This window comes from Phodopus roborovskii, unplaced genomic scaffold (assembly GCF_943737965.1).
Source record: "Phodopus roborovskii unplaced genomic scaffold, PHOROB, whole genome shotgun sequence".
Lineage (NCBI taxonomy): Eukaryota > Metazoa > Chordata > Mammalia > Rodentia > Cricetidae > Phodopus > Phodopus roborovskii.
The window spans coordinates 653,608-673,816 of NW_026126586.1; the positions used below are offsets into that span (position 1 = coordinate 653,608).

General features: G+C 41.8%; 1 protein-coding gene and 1 non-coding gene across 2 annotated transcripts in view; one reads left to right on the forward strand and one right to left on the reverse strand.

Annotated features, from left to right (window-relative positions):
* Positions 1 to 250: 250 nt before the first annotated feature.
* The window catches only part of Kcnh8 (potassium voltage-gated channel subfamily H member 8), a 373,064-nt gene continuing 353,105 nt past the window's right edge, over positions 251 to 20,209 (reverse strand). The window contains exons 13-16 of the mRNA XM_051204195.1: positions 18,921 to 19,279; positions 16,958 to 17,064; positions 16,529 to 16,605; positions 251 to 983 (exon numbers count right to left, since the gene is read on the reverse strand). Of these exons, the coding sequence (XP_051060152.1) occupies positions 297 to 983; positions 16,529 to 16,605; positions 16,958 to 17,064; positions 18,921 to 19,279 (1,230 nt within the window). The 3' untranslated portion in view covers positions 251 to 296. The remainder of the gene's footprint in view (positions 984 to 16,528; positions 16,606 to 16,957; positions 17,065 to 18,920; positions 19,280 to 20,209) is intronic.
* Positions 9,527 to 9,599, forward strand: Trnan-guu (transfer RNA asparagine (anticodon GUU)). The gene has a single exon. It is a non-coding gene; the product is annotated as a tRNA-Asn (tRNA).

Below are 20,209 nucleotides of genomic sequence, written 5' to 3' on the forward strand. Positions count from 1 at the left end.
CTAATCCCCAAACTCTTTGTTGGGATTTTCTATCTATCCAGACCCGCAGGGTCTTTGGATGGTTACCAAAGTCTGTCAAACAGACCAGTAAGTTAATACCTGCACAGAAAAAGTGTTGATGCTTCTAAGATCTAGAAATTGTTTGCTACAGTGAGAAGTGGATCTGCCCTTCTCTGGCCCCTTACCCTCCTTTCTTCGGAATTCCCAACATTGCTTAGGGTCCATGCCTATTAGAGTCCCCAAAAGCTGTCATTTGGCAACAGGTTGGCATTGGAAGCTGCCCCTGTGTGCTGATATCATACATTTATGGCTTTACTGTCCTTTGCAGCTGCTGTGCTTGTAACAACTTCTACTGGAAAATTCTCCAAGGGTTCTGTAGATGCCGACATTACTTCTTGTTCCCAAGAGCCTGGTAAGTTTTCCAAACTGAAGGAAGTCACAGGTCTATGGGTGATGCTGCCCTCTTCTGATCTACTTGGGAGAACGAGGTGCAAGGATGTTTCTGATGAGGAACAGACTGAGGATGAGAGAGTGGCGGAGATTGATTGCAAAGGTGTCAGAGTGGTATCAGACTGGGGGGAAATGCATCTCAGGAACTGCAAGTGACCTTCCTGGATAACCTGGCAGTGGGAGGGGGAATAATCAAGCTTTGGAGAATGATGCAGTTCACTGTCTGCTGGGTTTTGCTCATGAGCTACAGTTTGTTGAGAGCTGTTGTCCAAACAGGAGGGATCCACACTCCAGATGTCAGAGGTGACATTACCATGATAAAGCTGTGCTCCACCTGTCTGAAAATGGAGGCAAGGTTGGTGAGCACTCCAGCTGACCCTCGTCTGTAAGCTTTCTCTAGAAGGACACATCAGAGTGGGATGCAGAGAACAAAACCTTGATGGCTGCTGAGATGACAAGATGTTTTCCAGGAGTTGCATGATGTTCCTCATATCTTTCCCTAGTTGGGAGACTTCCTGAGTCAATGCTGTTACCTGTGTGAAGAAAGCAGAGCCAACAACAATGGTCACAAGTACATAAGGTGGTCAGGTCTTAGAGCACTGAAGACAGACAGTGAGACAAAGAGCTGTTAACCAAGCTCAAGGTGAGTGGCTAGCTGGGCATCTAGGTGGATTTGTATTCTGATTTAAATACATACCCACTTTGGAGAGATAAGTGCAGTTAGGGGTCTGTGCTTATACATTGTTTGTGATTTATTAAAGCCAATGGAGATCGAAACAGCAAAGCAGCCATACTAATTAGCCATAATAGGCAGGCACACACCTTTAATCCCAGGACTCAGTATTAAGAAGTAGACGGATCTCTATATCCAAGACACCTTGGGCTATTGGAGAGTGAATCAGGATTTGAGAGGTATAAAATGTAGAGGCATTCAGTCTGAGAATTAGTCTCTAGCCATGTTGAGGAGAGCATAGCAGTGTGAATGAATCTGAGGAGCAGTGAAGTGTGGGAAATATAAGGATTGCCCCTTTGGTCTGAGGTAGAGGCAATAGCTGCTGGCTGGCTGCTTTACTTTTCTGATCTTCAACTTGAAGCTTGAATCCCAATATCAGTTCTCTGTCTTTTATTTATTGTGTTACAGGGATCTTAATCGGTGACTGAGTATCACTGCAAAGAATTAGGGAAGCCTTGTATTGATGTTTAATAAGGATCAGGAGAAACAAATAGGCTGAATAGATGTTTATTCAGGGAGAAATAACTTACAACATAGACAGATGAACACCAGCAGGTTCCTGGTCCCAAGGATATCACCGGATGTATCCCTGTCCCTGTGCTGCAAGCAAGAGAGCTCTCCGAGCCCCCTCCTCAGCCTTAGTTCCCCCAGGTCATGTCCGGCCCTGTCTCCACCCCCAATGGGCGTGATCTATGCCACAGGTACAGACACGGTGAATATCTCACTACAGCCTTGAACATCACTGACATCTTCCACTTCCTAAGAGTGTATGGGATGCTGACAGGTACAGAGATGTCATCAATCCCCAGAGGGGTAGAACCATGTGAATGCACCAGGCACATTGATTCTCTGTTCACTTGAACAGCAGCTCTAGCTTAACATTTCCTAGGGGAGGTCTTGTGACTATGGTCCAGAGCCAAAGAGACCTCCAAGAAGGAGAGGCTGGTGAGACCTCTTACCATATTTCCCAGCAAGAAAGCTCCTGTGGAAAATGGAAGTTAGAAAAAGAGATGAAGAGAAGCAGTTAACTACTGGCAAGCACTGAATATCTGAGTGCCCTGGTATCTACCAGGTAACTAGGAGGTCCTTCAATTGTAACCCACATTGTATTATGTCTGCTTCACTCATTTTAGAGGTGAATTCCTTATAATTCATCAAACTCTCAAAGGAGATACAGTCCCAAATACAACAACAATTGGAAAGTATTCATTTAAAACAACAATAAAGTCTACTGACGGAGTTGTTTTCTTGACATTAGATTTAGATTAAAACAACAATAACAAAACCCCACAGAATCATTAGGAGACTGACTGTGGCTCCAGGCTGTGCTTTCTGACTGAAGACTGAATCACCTCAAAAATTTGTGAAAACACACAAATTTCCTCTCTTTGGATTACCCAACACTAACAATGTTGTAATGCTTTGCCATCTCTAAATTAATACTTTATATTTTATGATAGCGTTGCTGTGATTTGATTTTACTATTAAAACCACAAAGGTTCCAATAGCAGCAGTTGAATCCTTGGATAAACAACATCAAGATTCAAACAGTAGTTTTAACATCATGACACCTAAACCAAGACTGTTTTGGGGGTATGCTTCTTTATCTTTCTCACACACACATTTGAAAAATATCTACACATCCAGTTTTTGTACAAATGTATAGTTTATGATGAATATACCCTTTAAATAGTCCACTCTCCTTCTCTCCCCACTTTGTTCCCTTTGTTTCCCTAGACAGCTTTACTTTTATTGTCTATACATTCCTAATTCATCCAGTCCACTTCCTGTGAGAACATCCTGAAGCTAATTCTCCTTTGCAGCCCCAGCAGGAGGTGACACTGCTTAAACTGAGGCATTTAGGAAAGTCTAGAAGGAAGTCATTCTGTCATTCAGGCTACTAGCTGTTAACATATTGGCTGAAATTGCAAGACCAAAACACTTTGTGATGGTGTGGGACTGTAGGGAACCAAATGAACGCTTGGCTGGTTTATTTTTAGTGGATCTGAAACTGCTGGAAGTAGAACGTGCACCCCAATCTCACAGTGGAACGAAAGGGTGAGCATGAAGGGACCTTTCCAAACTGCATGTATGCATCATGCCCACTTAGGGTCACAGGATCCCTGCTCCACAGACATGTTGAAGGGTCATAGAGTCCTTAGCTTTATTGTCAGTATTTCAGGGTACATTCTGCCACTTAATGGGACGATTGAAAGGACATCTGAGTGCCTCTGTCTCTGTGGGTACAGTGAGCCCATTCCTGAATTAAACTCATCTGGATTAGTGGATTAGCTGAGCTCAGTCAGGATGTCCCCATGTGGTGGTTTGAAAGAAAGTGGCCCCAAAGGGTGTAGTCTTGTTGGAGAAATTGTGTCACTGTGGAGGTAGGCTTTGAGGTTGCATATATGCTCAAGCCTTGTCCAGTGAGACCCATCACTTCCTGTTGTCTGCAAGTCAAGATGTAAGACACTTGGCTATTTCTCCCATCCTGTCTGCCCACATGCTTCCTTGCATTCCTCCATGATAATAATGGACTAGCCAATCCAATTAAATGTTTTCTTTTGTATGAGTTGCTGTGGTCGTGATGTCTCTTCACAGCAATACAAACCCTAACTAAGGACACTTCATTCAGAAGTGGATAAAGACAAAGCATTGGAGGAATGATTTTAAACTTTAGATATATTAGGAATTACAGTATTCATGAAAATTTTAACAAATTTATGATACCACATTTTCATGACCAAATTAACCAAAAACACTAAGACAGGCAGGGTTCAATGTGTGAAACAGAACACTAAAGCCCAAAAATGAAATGATGTTTTATGTTAAAAATGAAGAGAGAGAGAGAGAGAGAGAGAGAGAGTGAGTATGGGTGTGTAAGTACATGTGTGATTGTGCACTCAGAGGCCAGAAGAGAGCATCAGATCCCCTGGAGCTGGAGTTACAGGCGGATATGAGCCTGCTAACATGGGTGCTAGGAACTGAACTCCTATCAGATGCAAGAGTGATGCTCTCTTAGTTGTTGGACCATCCCCTTAGGCCGCAAATGGTGTTTTTAAGATTACTTATTTCATGAAAGTCATCTTTGGCCTAGAATCCAGACCTTATCTTTTGCTGCAGTATGTTATTACATTGATTCTGAAGGAGTTGGGAGATGCTTGCTAATATGTCTAGAATCTCTATAAAACACAGTGACATAAACCATTGCCTCATGGAGAAGAGTTATATAGACTGCCAATTCAACATCAGATAAGTAAATAGTATAATCTCAGAAAGAAATTCCACACTGATTAAACAGTAAATTCTCTTCAAAGCAAATTATGTGAACAACAACAACAAAAAGATTTGCTACAGGGTAAACACCATAATTCAGAATAAATGGATTTCTAGCTTTCAAAATAAAAATTTCCCATTTCTTCAGAGCCACATTTTTGACATATAACTTACACTGTACAATCACATCTTTGAGGCCATGAACTCTGAATGGGAACCCATGGACTCCACTGGTTCTAGGAATGCAAACACTTATTAACTGTTCCAAAAGACAAATTACTACCTTAGCTGGAACTAAAAACAACACAGTAGTCAAGAAAATAGACCTTTCAAGTAATATAAGGGAAGATTTCCATCATTGTGTTCCCGGGGCCACGCCCCTGCACCTTATTAACATTCAATAAGGGATTAATCCCTTTTATGTAGGGGATCTCTTCCTTTGTGAGACAGAGTCAGTTGCCACAAAGAGAGACAGCATCTCCTGAAGGCGGGAACCACAGTAACACTGAGGGGATAGTGACATTCACACAAGACACAGTAGGTTTTATTGCAGTGGTGTGTGCTGGTCCCTGCTGGGTTTGCTAAGATAGGAAAGACATTAGTCTTGATCAAGTGTAAGAAACAAAGAGTTTACTTTTTGAGGGTGGTAGAATTCAAGCCACAACCTGGTGGAAGGAAGGAAGGAAGGAAGGAAAGAAGGAAGGAAGGAAAGAAGGAAGGAAGGAAGGAAGGAAGGGAGTGAAGATTGTTGAGGCTTTCTGTCTAGGACTGTCCAGTTGCCGAGTTCTGTCTTCACCATGGAACTTTATGCCCCATCACTGTGAAGGGAAGCAATATAGCCAAGCAGAATCATCCTGACCAAACAAGGCAAGTGTTCTTACTCCAACAGCAAACTACAATCCTTACATATTTCTGTCACTGATATTAGAAAACCTATGAGTCTTCCCAAGCCCCGCCTCTTTTCCATCATTTTGTTTTCTGTTTTGAAATTTTGCACACTAGGAGGCTATGCTGATGAGGAGTTCTGGTTCTAGATGGAGAGAATGGATACAATGAACATTATTTGATGGTATTCTCCATTTGTATATTATTTTTCATCCATTCATTTCTCTTTCTTCCTTTCTTTTTCATTCTTTCGTTCTTTCTCTTCTCCCCCCCCTTTTATTGTCTGCCTTCTCTTTTCTTATGAATGAAAACCTAGCAGTCTGGAAAGTAAAATTGTTGGCCAAACCAGTTCACCATCACCATCTATCTGTGCAGCAGATTGCTCCCACCCAACATTTCCTCTATCACAAGCTAGAAAAGGGGAGCAAGGAAAGCAGCATCCGAACTGTCAAGAGATTCACTTCACTTCCAAAGCACATCTCTTATGTTGTGCTAGGATCATGCATTGAAGTTTCAGTTCACAAAGGCCATGCGGGTGTGTTTGTAGTGCCTCTACTATTAGCAGACATCACCTTTTGTCACAAACTACAGGGCAACAAAATTGCCAGCAGTGATAATCCACACTCTGACCTTGATATGCACAAAGAGGAACCTCTATTTTACCAAGCTTCCTTATTTCTCCCACATCCAGGATTCCTTAGAGCTCCAGACTAAGTAGCTTGCTACTATTGTGTTTAATCAGCTTTACTGATGCATTTTTTTTCCTGCATCCCTCCCTCCACTGCATCATTTTTCCCACAAGGACCGGGATGCATGGCTTTAATAATATAGATGTAAACTTTAGTCCCTATGTAACTGGTTTTAAGTAAGCATCCCATGTGGCTGGATTTGATAATAGACACAAAAACTAAGCTTACTTGAAAATTTCTGCATGAATAGTAATCCAGAAGACAGCCAGGAGGAAAGGGTAATCACAGTCATATATATAACTTTTCCTTTGCATTTTGCATCAGCATGGAAAAACCACCCTGTTCTGTTAACACTTGTTAATATCAGAGGAACCTTGAATTTTAACATGGTCTAGCATGGATTTCTGTGGCAGTGCAATGGCTGGGGCAGTGGGAAATGGTGCTTTAAGATTCAGTTTTCCCAGGTTAATTGCTATAATTGAGTAAATGCAGTCAGTCAGGCAGGTTGGGGATTCTCTACCAGGAATAGGAGATAAAGTTAAAGGATGTATGTGATGGCGTTGATTAGAACTGAACAAGGACTTGCATGGGCTCAGTGCAGGGAAGGCAGGTAATAAACTGAGTTTTTAAGCAACTAAAGTTTCTGTACAAATATAGCCATACACTCCAAATTTTGCTTTGTTAGATGGGTAGTTTAAGTAAGTGTAAATTGCAGGGTGAATATCTTAACATATGTTTCTATTTTTTAACTAAATTTAAATAATTTCCTACTTATTTAAACTTGTAAGGATAGAGATAATTATCACCAAGCTTCTAGCAAGTGAGAATGCTTCAGAGGTTCTGAATATCTCACCAGTCTACACTGTTTAAAACTGGGAGATTTCATATTTATTATTTATGCGGTCCATCTGTGGGGCTGGCCCCAATTTTCTCCAGTAACTGCAGATACTGTCATACACTGTACCATTGCTTTTGGTGGAAATAGAGATTTGTTGTTTTGGTGTTTTTATGGGGTGTGTTTTGGTAACACATCCTTAGTAACATTGTTTGTTTTCTGTGAAATAGCTCTCCTTCCTACGTTTTCTCTTGGAGTCCTGGCTATCACTTCAACCCATGTACTCTGGAACTTGGTAGTCAGAGAAAAACATTGTGATTTTTATTTTCATGTGTTAGTGAGCAGATGGGGATGCATCTGCTGATGTATTCTTCTTAGTGTGAAGAGTTCTTGACCTGTCTCAATTTTTGCCAAATGTGCATATTTTCCTGCTAGACATTTTTCTTAAATCCAGGGGTACGAATCGTACCAAAAGTCTTCCTGTACCACACACACACACACACTTTTTACAAGCTAATTCAGGTAACCAAGTGATCTTTCACTGAATTCTTTGTCATCTTTATTTGTAACAAAACTCTATTTCCTCAGTGTGGTGGTACATGCCTATTGCCCATCTACTATGAAAGCTGAGTCAGGAGGATCATGAGTTTAAGAACCCATCTTTGAAGAAAATCAAAAGTTAAAAATCCTGGAGTTTTATCTTAGTGATTGCAGAGACCCTGACTACATGTGTGAGGATCTGGTTTCTATCCTCAGTATTGTAAAAAATCACATGTATTTATGTTGAAAAACATGATGGACACTGATATGTATTCACTGTGCAGTGACTATCTCAAGCTAATTTACTGACCTCTTCACATACTCACCACATTTCATTGTTAGGAAATTTAAAATGTGTGTTCTTAGTGATGTATCAATATATCACATGGACTCAACTATAACTAAACTGTATCTCCTGAGCATCTTCCTTGATCAAACTGAAACCTTTTATCTTTTGCCTACCACCTCATCCTCAGTCACTGGTAGCTCCAATATGTTCTCAGTGTCTATAATTCATTCCTAATTCTCACAGAATTACATCCTTTGGTTAACTCCTCACTCCCTGAGCTGTCAGCAAGCATGTGTTCTGGCTTTTGTTTTCTATCCTGTTGGTGAATGTCTAGGTTGTGTTGAGCTGTGTGCACATGGCTCTTGGCAGCTTTCTTACTAAGATGCTGGCAGGCATGGCCTTGAAGGGGGAGATTGGAAGTGCAGTGGAATTAAAGTCTAATTATATTCAATCATACAATTTCATTTACCTAAAATAATTTTACAGAAAAGATGTTTCCTTACAGGTTATCTGGCTTCCCTATTCAATACAGGAAAGAAAGGAAATATTTAGATTTTCCTTCCCCCAAAATCAACATTAAAAATAAGCTTATCTATTGCCCCCTGAAACTGATCAACTGGTTGCTTATTGATAAACATCACAAAGAAAAACCGCACAAATCTAGGTGTATTAACATTGTCATCCACTATATTATTTCCACTGAAACTGCCACTTTTGACAAGTATGCATATGTTGTGATTACCTTGGAGACTGGTACAAGGCTGGGTCCACTAATGTTCAGTTATGAATTGGGGGAAGGACTCACAAGGGCTTGCCTCTCGCCAAGGATATATGTGGACAGCTAACAGTTACCAACAATGGTGTAGCAGTTCCTTCATTTTCCAAAACACCTATTAGTAAAGCCTTTGCCATGCTCACCCCTGTCCCTAGAAGTAATATATCAGCTATGCTTACCCATGCCCCTGAAAGTAACTTCTTACCATTATTCCTTTAAATAACCCCACTGAATTCATGGTTCACTCACACAGACTTAGGTGGAGTCATTGCTTTGGTCTGTTGTTGGTGCCTTATCTGAAGTGAATAGAGCTGTTTGTCTTCTCAGGAAAAGATGCACAACGATATGCTACTGTATTCCTTCATAGAGCGTAGCTGCCTCAAAGTTTAGTGAGGAGGCTGCTCATATTTCCATGTGAGTTTTTTATAAGAAATCAATTGACTGATTTTGCCATCTCTCCTGGAAGGCATCACCCTCCCTGTGGAGTGGGGGGGTGGGTGGGATGGGAGGGTGGTGGTGGGGATGGGAGTGAGGGAGAGAGGGGGAACTGGGATCGATATGTAAAATAAGAAAAATAAATTAATTAATTAAAAAAGAAATCAATTGATTAGAGGCCTTAGGAAGTTTTAAGGTCCAAGAACATGCATCAAAACTACAAAGACTGGGGAATACATTAAACAAACATACATGACAAGCTGCAAAATCAATGATTAAGAGTATGGTTTCATTTATTGGTGCCCATGTGAGTGGGTGAATTCCTATGAGCAGCCCAGATCATCCCACTTGGCTGGACTGCTGGACTGGTAGTCTAGTGTGGCTGCCATCTAGCTGGCTGGATTTTCATGGCCCAGGGTCAACCTCAGCTGACTTCTATGTACTTTGCACTGGCTGCCAAGTTTGCCGCACAGTTTCTGTGGCACAGTTTCTGCGGCCTGGCCCAGGAAAAGCCAGTACTTCCCTGCATACTCTGCGTGCCTTGGATATACCCGCATGTGTGGGAGGCAGCCAAAGCTTCCTGAGGTGCAGTATTTTTTTTTCTTTCTGCTCAGATTTGCTCACCTGGCTAGCTCAGTTGGAAGAGTATGAGACTGTTAATCTTGGGGTTGTGGGTTTGAGCCCCACGTTGGGTCCAATAGAAGGTGTGGGTGTAAAGATTTCACTAGACCCAAGATAAATGATAAATGGTTCTTTATTGGGGAACACTTACACAGAAAAAGACAAAGAGCAGGGGAGTGTTTCTCTGACCTTCCTACTAGATTGGCTGACCCAAGAGAAGGAGTGTACAAACAGAAGCCACACCTCAAGCTTCCCTCCTTCTGCTTCTGTCTGCCTGAAGCCACATCCAAAGGGTTGTGGTTACTGTTACAGGTTCACAGATGCCTACAATTACCAAAGGGAAGGAATACTTACAAACAAGTAGATGTGAAGTTGCGAACTGAAAACTGTAGAAGATTGCTTGGAAAAACCATAGACACATGATGAATTCATGAATCAGAATATCTTCAGATGGTAGTATCCCTCACTGCAGTTCGCAGGCAGTATGCTTAGAGTCAGAAATCAAGGGGACATCACAGAAGAAGGGGCAAAAAAATAGCATAAGAGTTGTAGGGTAGAGAGAAATACTGTGAAAAGTCTTCTTCATTTGACATGGCTGTTTTATATGTGAACGCATAGTAGCTGTTGGTCAAGGTCAATATGAATCTACTATTATTATTCTGCTAAATGGATATAGCTAACCCTCTAAATTTGTCTCTCTACCTGTAAAATAGTACAGATCTCAGATCTCAGGAGATTAAGTTTCTTTGGGTAGTGGATAGTGGTTAACACAGAAACTCATAATTGGTCAAAGTGCAGAGAACAAGTATCAGGAGAGTACTCGGTCACAAATGGGACATCTTTATCACCCAAGGCTTAAGGGCCATCATGGAAGAGTGGGCAGAAAGGTTATAACAGCCAAAGATCGGGAGAACTTAAGAAAAAGGGTGTCTTTTGACATGATGGGACCTTCTCATGAACTCACAGCAGTTGTGGGGGCCTGCATAACACCATCACAAGATCTAACTAGTTGACATTCTAGCATGGCACAGGAAGGTGTTGACATGACCCCTCCTTACTAGAAGCTGTGGGCAGCTGATGAATTCTGAGGGAAGGAGGCAGCTTTCTTTAAGGGTATGGCTACTGGTAGGTAGACTTTGCTCTGGCATTTAGTAAGAAAGTAAATAACAAACAAACAAACAAACATAAAAAACAGTGTATGAAGTTGGGGGGATGAAGAGTGATCAGTGATTCTGAGATCATTTGAGATTCATACGATCAAGGTTTATTGTGTACATGCATGAAAACTTAATAAGAAGAAAAGGATCATTTAAAAAAGAAAGGAGGCTCCTCCATTTGTTGAAATAGATGTTTCTAGAGTTGTCACAAATCCCCAGAAGCCAAAGCTCTCTGGAAAGAGTAGACTAAAGATGAAGGACACTTGTCTTTCCAGCTTGAAACTTACTACAAAGCAAAGTAATAACAACAGCAAAGAGCTGTCAGCAGAATACAAATTTGAGTTCAGAAATAGTCAGGTACGGTGGAGCATACCTGCACACTTGTCAGGGGACTGCATTCCTCTCCAGAGGATGAAGCAAGAGGATCACAAGTTTGAGGCTATGCTGAATTTTCCAGAAAGACTCTAATAAAAAAAATTAAGTCTAGATATAAAGTGCAATGGTTAGTCTTAATTGCCAGGTTAACTGGATTTAGAATGGCCGTAGGAACAGTCCTTTGGAGTGTCTATGAGGATTTTCTAGGAAGGTATAATTGAAGAGTAAAGACCCATTCTACATGTGGGTGTGACTGATCTATGCTGGGGTCTCTGAGTGAGTGGAAGGAGAAACAAGCTGAGTGCTAGCATTAATTTTTCTGCACCACCTGATTGTGGATGCAACGAGATAACCGCCTCCTCCTGGTGCCACCATCCCTTCTCCATGAACTGCAAACCAAATAAACCTTTCCTAGCTTGGTTTCTTGTCAGATATTTGGTTACAGCAACCAGAACACATGCATGGCCTTCACATTCACATCCATGGATTTATCAACACAGCTTTCAGACCATTCAACCAATGGTGCTATGGAAATTCACATACAGAACCTAAATGCACAATTCATACATAGGTACAACTTAATCCAAAGTAGGTCAAAGGCACAAACTGAAGAGATTACAGTCTACTATTCTAAGAAGAAAACAGGAATTCATTACACTGGATTTCTTACAGATATGACCTTAAAAGCACAAGAAGAAAAATGAAGACAGATTGGCTGTCTCTACAGTCAATCCTAATTCGCTTCAAGGAAGTCAGGCTTCAGTCTGCAAAACGAGAAGAGAAAACTACAAATCATGTATATCGTAAGGGACTTGGTTCTGTGAAGTATACAGATCTCTTAAGAGTTAATAATAAAAAGACAACTCAATTGAAAATTGGAAAAGGACGCAAAGGAACAGTTCTGGAAAAAGATGGACACATGACCAAAGCACAGGCGAATGTACAGAGGGTAACTGTCAGGGAGCTCTAACACAGAAGGCCAGTATCTAGTTCTCCTATGTGAAAGAGCTCACCATACTTCACATTTGGTGTTTACATTCTCCATACAGCCCTAATTGATGGAAGAACTCCTACTGCAGATTTTCCTACCCACTAACAGAAGAACAGTATAAGGTAGGGAGGCAAACACCTTGTTGAAGGAACTGAATATGAATCTAATCACTGCTTCTCTCTAGGGCAGCTTTTCTTTTGCAGCAGTGTTTATGTTTTTGTGCTCACTACGACAAAGCAGTTTCCCCTTAAACACCTTGCCATGATGCCTTTCTGGGTCAGCCAGATTGAGAAACTAGAGCACATGTAGCACTTACCTACAAACCTCTTCAGAAATGTAGTGTTTGACTCTTACAGTCCACACCTCCTAAAGTGACTTTTTTGGAGTCCCAGCTGCCCTACACTAAAAGTGTGTGCACTTATCTAAAGCACATTAATATTGGCGACTGCTCTGCATCTTTAAAATTCCCTTACATGTTCTGGGAATGTAGGTTAATTCCAACGTTATGCCTTTACTGCCATGTAAAATGTATTTAACATGGGATAATTTCATATATATGAATTATATATATTTAAGTGTATAATTTATTTCATTGTATTTTTGTGTGTGTTTATGTATGTGTGTATGTTTGTGTAAAAATGCACATGCAGGTACCCAAAGAGGATAGAAAACAGCATCAAATCCTCTGAAGCTACAGTTATAAGATGCTATGAAGGTATGAGCTGCCTGAAATGGGTATGGGGAACTAACCCCAGGTGCTCTGGGAGAGCATAAGTTCTTTTAACCACCGAGCCATTGCTCCAAATCCTGTACATTAAATCTTTGAGCAAATGCCAGAATGCAGATTCATTAGTTCTCCGGCAGTGCACCTGGTGCCCGCAGTCTGCACTGCAGTCTCTGCTGTCCTGCTCTCTGACAGTGCACCCGGTGCCCGCAGTCTGCACTGCAGTCTCTGCTGTCCTGCTCTCCGGCAGTGCACCCGGTGCCCGCAGTCTGCACTGCAGTCTCTGCTGTCCTGCTCTCAGGCAGTGCACCCGGTGCCCGCAGTCTGCACTGCAGTCTCTGCTGTCCTGCTCTCCGGCAGTGCACCCGGTGCCCGCAGTCTGCACTGCAGTCTCTGCTGTCCTGCTCTCCGACAGTGCACCCGGTGCCCGCAGTCTGCACTGCAGTCTCTGCTGTCCTGCTCTCCGACAGTGCACCCGGTGCCCGCAGTCTGCACTGCAGTCTCTGCTGTCCTGCTCTCAGGCAGTGCACCCGGTGCCCGCAGTCTGCACTGCAGTCTCTGCTGTCCTGCTCTCCGGCACGGTGCCCGCAGTCTGCACTGCAGTCTCTGCTGTCCTGCTCTCCGGCAGTGCACCTGGTGCCCGCAGTCTGCACTGCAGTCTCTGCTGTCCTGCTCTCTGACAGTGCACCTGGTGCCCGCAGTCTGCACTGCAGTCTCTGCTGTCCTGCTCTCTGACAGTGCACCCGGTGCCCGCAGTCTGCACTGCAGTCTCTGCTATCCTGCTCTCCGGCAGTGCACCTGGTGCCCGCAGTCTGCACTGCAGTCTCTGCTATCCTGCTCTCTGACAGTGCACCCGGTGCCCGCAGTCTGCACTGCAGTCTCTGCTGTCCTGTTCTGTGGCATTTTGGCAACAAACTGTATCATGCAGTATATTCCACAGTTACTACCTATTCACTTCTTGCTTGATAGTAACCAAATAAAGTATAACGTAAGAGTAAAGCTATCAACTGATTCCATCTACAAAAAGTGGAATGCACACAAAACAGTATTAGGTTTTGACTTGATTGTTTTGTTTTTCCTATGTCAACAGTAGGAGGTGGGAGGAAAACATGTAGGAGCCTGTAAGGAGTAACTGCACATGCTGAAGCTACTTCATATTTTTGTTATACCTGGCTTAGTGATATTCAATAAACTGCATACAGAGTTAAGGCTATATAAATTTAATTATGTGTAGAGTACAGTTGGTTACTTCTTTATTTTGTTTTGCTTAAGCTACAACTGTGAGGTAATCAGATAGTTTACTATAAGGAAAATTTAATCTTTAGAAGGAGGTGGTTGGTCCACTACTAATTTTATCTTGGCCTTCTTACTTAAGTGAGTATTTCTCAACAGAAGGACATTGATGGATATATCCAATTGCAAGGTTCCATTGTTTTCTAAATGGGTCTCTGTTTATACAGACTGTTGGGCCACATTATTAAAGGACAATAATAAAGTGATCAGTTCTTTAGCCTGACATAGGCAGAGTCCACACTTGGAAGAGAAAGGCCTCGTTTCCCAAGAAGAATGATTGCCTCTAAGGTTCAGTCAAGAAACAGATCAATCACTTAGCACTCTTATGTGTTTGTGTCAAATGGGAGTGGGCAGAAATCTAATGGCCTAATGGGTAGTTTTAACCAGGTCAATGTCTGAAGAGAAATTACTCAAAGGAAGGCTGATGTGCAGGTTGCCAACAAAAAGTCTAGTTGCTTTTTCCCCCTTCTGTTTTAAAAAAATATTTTATTTTTAAATCTTACATGTCTGGCCTACATGTATATCTGGGTACTGTGCGTGCATAGTGCCCATGGAGGCTGGAAGAGGCTCTGGATCCTCTGGAACTGTAGTTGCAGGCAGTTGAAAGTTGCACCTGTGGATGCCAGGAACCAAACCTGAGTCCTCTGCAAGAGCAGCCAGTGTTCCCAACCTAACACTGAGACATTTCTCAAGCCTCTCTGTAGTTTTCAGTGTGAGGTTATTTGGGTGATCCCTGTACAGCTTGGATTAACCACTAAAATGTCGATGCAGTTGGAGAGTTCTCTAATACTGTCATTTCTGTTCTTCTCCTCTTATTAGTCATTGTCTCACTTCAGAAACAGTAGGATGGAAGGCGAGGTGGCAGCTGAGTACAAATCTTCACTAAGAGACAACCCAACTTTAGGAGAGAAGAGACCCGGGCTACTCCAGCTGCATTGCTGTGTTACTACAGATCATTGCAAGTTTGTGCCACCACAAGAATTTAACTTGTAAAATTCTCATTAGTATCAATACATGGTGATTCTATCCAAGATGGCAGCATGTGGGTTCTAACTTCAGTTTAGAAAGGGACTCTTTTACCCTCTACCTCTCCATATGTCCTTCCTATAGTTCAAAAGAATCCCAGAGCTTCCTGAATTTCCCCTGAGAGTCTCTCTAGACTGCTCTGTAGCTAGGCCTTCTTTTCCTTGTTTCTGGGATGAACATGTTTGAATTGTCTCCTGAAATCTCCAGCACATCTCCCCAGTATGCCTGACCAATACTTATCCACATTAACACACATTAACACACTTCATCTTTAAGCTTTTCTGTTCTGTTTTCCCATCATGCTTCATTGACCTCTTCCAAAACAACCATTTACATCTGAAATGTCCAATAATGTGTTTTAAACTACCCGGTTATTTGGGGAAAGCAATTAAAACTGAGGCAGCAGCCCAGAAGCTCCTTTATTCTATGTAAGTGGGCAAAAAGTGGATCTTATCAAAACAGAGGATAGGCCCACAGTTCCCAATGCTTGATTCTTAGAGTAAGCATAAATCTGAGTCAAAGGTATTATTGGGGAGACAAAGCATATTCTAAAGCTGAGTTTTGGTGATGGCTAAATGAATACAAACCTAAAAGTTATTTAATCACATACTGTAAAACATGAATGTTATGATACCTAAATACATCTTAGTAATGTTGTTGAAAATTGCCTTATTTTACATGAAAAATCCTAAGATTCAGAGAGGAAAAGTTCTAATGCTACATAGCAAGTAAGTGTTGGGTAAAAAGCAGAACTTAGGCCAAAATAACTCTGAGAAATCACATTCTCCCACGGACTAACAATCTTGTTTTTAACTCATTGAAAGTTGAAGGATATCAGTTAAATAAAATGCCTGCTCAGAATATAACTTATATTGAAAAAGAAAAAAAAAAAGTTGCCATGTGCTGTCAAGTTTGCGGAAAGCACACTCTAACATCAAAGAGATCCCATCTAGTAGTTTTCCAAAAGTGCCTGTGCTGGGGAAGGCTGGCTCCTGGGTCTATGGCAGAAAGAGGGGAAAAGAGCAGGCAGACAGAGAGAGCTCTCTCTGCTCTGCACTGGGCCTTTGGTGGGGAGGAGGGGAGCACCACCAGGCTGGATGCTGGAAGTAGCAACACCATTGTGGGGCTTCTGCTTCTCTTCCCACTGTGGTTACTCCACTCATCTCTGCTGAGTGTTGTAAGGGTCTCATGTGACTATAATTTCTGCCTGTCTCCTGCTTTCTCTGTCTGCTGCTTCTGTCTTGGACAGTGGGTCAAAGGGCATACATTACTGTCCCCCTACTTATATACCGGGAGATTGAGCTTGCTGATGAGTTAAACGATAGGGAAGTCCCAAGGCCCTGTGAGGCTCAGGCAGTTTCTCCCCAGGGACACAGCTGGTTATGTCACACTGCTTCTGCTGTAGGTAGACTTCCAACCTCCTCCTCCCCTCCATACCTCACTGTTGAGTTTGTTTATCTGCTGCTTGGTTTCCTCAGCCTTGATGAACAGAACAGCGGCTCCGATCTCTGGGTCTGAAAAGCGACACACACAAAGTAAGCGCTTTAGGAATACACAGTGTGTTCAAGTTTTGGGGGGTGGAAGCTGCAATGTAGAAAGAAGACTGCCACCTCAAACATCCCTGCTGCCTGAGCTCATGGGTTTTTTCCCCCAGGACCAGACAAATCTCTCTTCCTTCTTGGGCGGCTCCTGCTATACTCTTAGGAGGCAATCTCACAGCACAGTGGTTGGTGACCACACTGGCTGTGTGTGTTCCTCCACACACAGTCATTAGCATGTTCTAACAGTGCATCTCTTGTCATTTTTCATTCTCACCATCACTCCCCATGCCAAGATCATTCTTGAAGAATACTAGCAGGTGCTTACCTCCAAGGGGAGGGGAAATTCTGGGCTCTGGCCTGATTTGTTCCGAGCCAAAGTCAAAAGTCTGAGTCTCCTCACCACTGTTGCCATCTTCAATTCCGTCAACAATCCTGCATCAAGTACATGGAATTAGTTGGCTATGCACTTATATAAATTCCAGAATTTATATAAGACCTCTAAGACATTTTGCGTTCAATTTCTAAATTCTCGGTGCCATAAATTTATGTCACCTCCATAGTAACCACTTGGGATGCGGGGCAGGGGGCTGTCTACTAGTTCTGTGTGTGTAATGTGCATTTCAGAGTTTGAAAACAAGTTTTAAAAAGAAGCACAAGCCATTCAAGCATTTCTGTATTTTTTTCACAATTAAAATTATGATATTTGGGACATATGGTATGACATAAAGTATACTACCAAAGTTAATTACATTTAGGGTTTATTCACTTTAAATGTGGCAATTAAAACCTTTAAAACTATATATACAGCTCAAATATTAGCTTACATTTTATCTTTGTTGGGCATTGATGTTATAGAAATTAGACTTCTTTATTCTCAGGTTTAAAAATCATGTCTTAACACACACACACACACACACACACACACACACACACACACACACACACACAATTTTACCTCCATCTAAGAGAAAACAATTTAATGACTGAAACATCAAAGAAGGCAAGTTCAATGATACCTCTAGACAAAGCCTTAAAACTACCTATTTGAATGTGAAAGAGTTTTAGTTATTTGCTCAATATGATTGTGGTTGTTACTCTGGGAACTGAAGCTAGGGCCTTAGGGGTGCCAGGCAAATGTATACCACCCAGCTCCAGCCACTGCCAGAGTGTTTACGTCACTGAAAGCAGTTGAGCCTTTTTCCTTGGTAAATGGTGTCTACTTTGCTCACTTCTGAGTACAAACAAGCATATTGTATAACATGTATACAGAAAGATATTCAAAAATGTAAGTCTCCAGTAATTTACTGCAGCTGTAAATATTTTGGCAAGTGCCCCTGGAATGCTCTCCATGTAAAAGAACACACACTCATTGGACAAGTGTATGATCCGAGTATCCCTATCTTCAAGCTCTGAGACTTTTTCTCCTAAAAGTTATCATACTTTGGTCCCATTCAGCCTAATGCACAGTGCATAGATGCTGTATTTTTTCTGCAAGTGGAAAAAGAGTTAGTATATTAAAGCCATCATTTACATGTTGAGAAAGGATTTGAATCCAGCAGGCCTTACTATTGCTGAAGTCTTTGACAGAATACTTAAGTCTTTATTTTTACAACATGATAGTAAGAAATAACACAAATGACTCCTCAGAACTCCAGGAAGACTACAATAACAAATGGAAAATCACCTCACAAGGTGCACACAGGGTATTTCCCTCATGTGGTTGCTCGGCTGTTTGGGGACACTGACGGTTCTTTCTGCCTTTCTGGCATTAGAGCATGGGTTTCTAGTTGATTTTATTTTCAGTGCAAAGAAAACTAGTTTTGCTACAAAGAACAGAAATGGAACTAGCTTCAGTTATCCACAGTAACAAGCAGAATATTGTGACAAGGACAAGAGTCCACAATCATTCATCATTTCACCATGTTGCATAAGATTTGGGGATTAAAGGGTAAAACTGAAGGATCTTGCTCTCTTCCATTTTTACTGTGAATTCAATTATAAACCACATCGTGATAAGTAGCAATACATTAGTACAAAAGCCAAAGTGATGGATATTTAGGGCAAACCATTTTTTGTAAATCTTCAGAGCACACATACACACACTCCCGAGTATATAGTTCAAAAATGCACACATAGTTCAGGAAAACTGAAGAATGGAGGTTGTGAACTCACGGAACAGAAAGGCTCAGAAGGCTGAATAATTTATAAGGTGTGCGCTAGTCTGTGTATGAGCACATGCACAAATGTGGGCGCTCACCTGGGAGACTACTGTATCGACGATCTCTTACCTTGGACTGAGCTCTGGGGTCCCAGCACTATTCAGACTGCCAAGCTGCACTTTCAGGTTCTTCTCTTTCCTTCTGCCATGGTTAGGTGGGTCATCCTCCTGCTTGGTTTTAGGGGAGTTGGCAGTAGAGGCTCTAATTGGGGAGTGGAATGGTACTGTCCCTGAAGCTAGTTGCTTTAAGCTTAAACCTAGATAGCTCTTATTGCTTCCAATCTTTTTGTTGCGTGAAACAGAGGATCTCTTTGTGTAGATCGGAGAAAGGGAGGCGGTCTCCTCTTCCTCCACCTCTTCCTCCTCTTCCTCATCTTCCACAATGGATGGGAGTCTCTTGTTGATGCTTCCATTCCCCTTGGGCTCTGCCTAGATCAGTGGATAATATAGATTACCACAGATTGCTACGAGGTGTATCATTCATGCCAGAGGTCCTACTGAACGAGATCCAATTCCTTAGGTTGTAGTAAACCTTTGCATTGGGTGTTTTTATTTTCCAAGTTTTAAAGGATTCCCCAGTTTTCATCTCAAGGTTTACCTTCTTGGCTTTCCTGGTTCTAATCCTCAAATATTCTTTTGGACTCTAAAAATACTTGGGTGGGGATTTTACTCAGCTGCTCAGTCATAATCATAATAGGAATATGGACATTTTAATTTTTATCACAGGGTTGTAGGGTTTCAAACTGCAATATCATTAAGAGGAACTCGACTTGCAGATCAGCTTTAGCATCACATTTGAGAATATAAGTCTCTCCTATCTGTTTTGGACCTCATGGATGGAAACATGAATGAAGCATCCTTAGCTTCCTTGCCTTTAGCTTCCTTGTCACTAAAAAGTCACTAACAAGATACACAGCAAATTTCTGCTCCTCTGCAGAACCTTGACACATGCAGGAAAACAATATTTCTAGAATCCATCCTAGGAGTACCACGCTCTTAGCTGGGGCATCTAATCTCATAAGCCAAGAAAGAGATAATAGGAGAGAAAAGAATTAATGAGAGAGCAGAGCAGGAGATGGGAAAGACAAGTTTAACCCTTCTGTCTCTTGCTTAGACCCATAATCTCTGAGCATGTTCACTAGTAACTTTATTTCCAGGAAATAAATTCATTTTTTTTTGAGTTTCAGTTTCCTTTCAAGATCCAGTTGCATATACACATTTAACAATAGTTGCTAATGAAAATAATAGTAAACTGAAAACACCTAAGATTATTTTTAAGTTTCATGAGCTGCCATGGTGAGTATGCCAGCAGGTACTCGGTTCATTGGTGTATTTGAATGTGTGGTACCTATACATAGT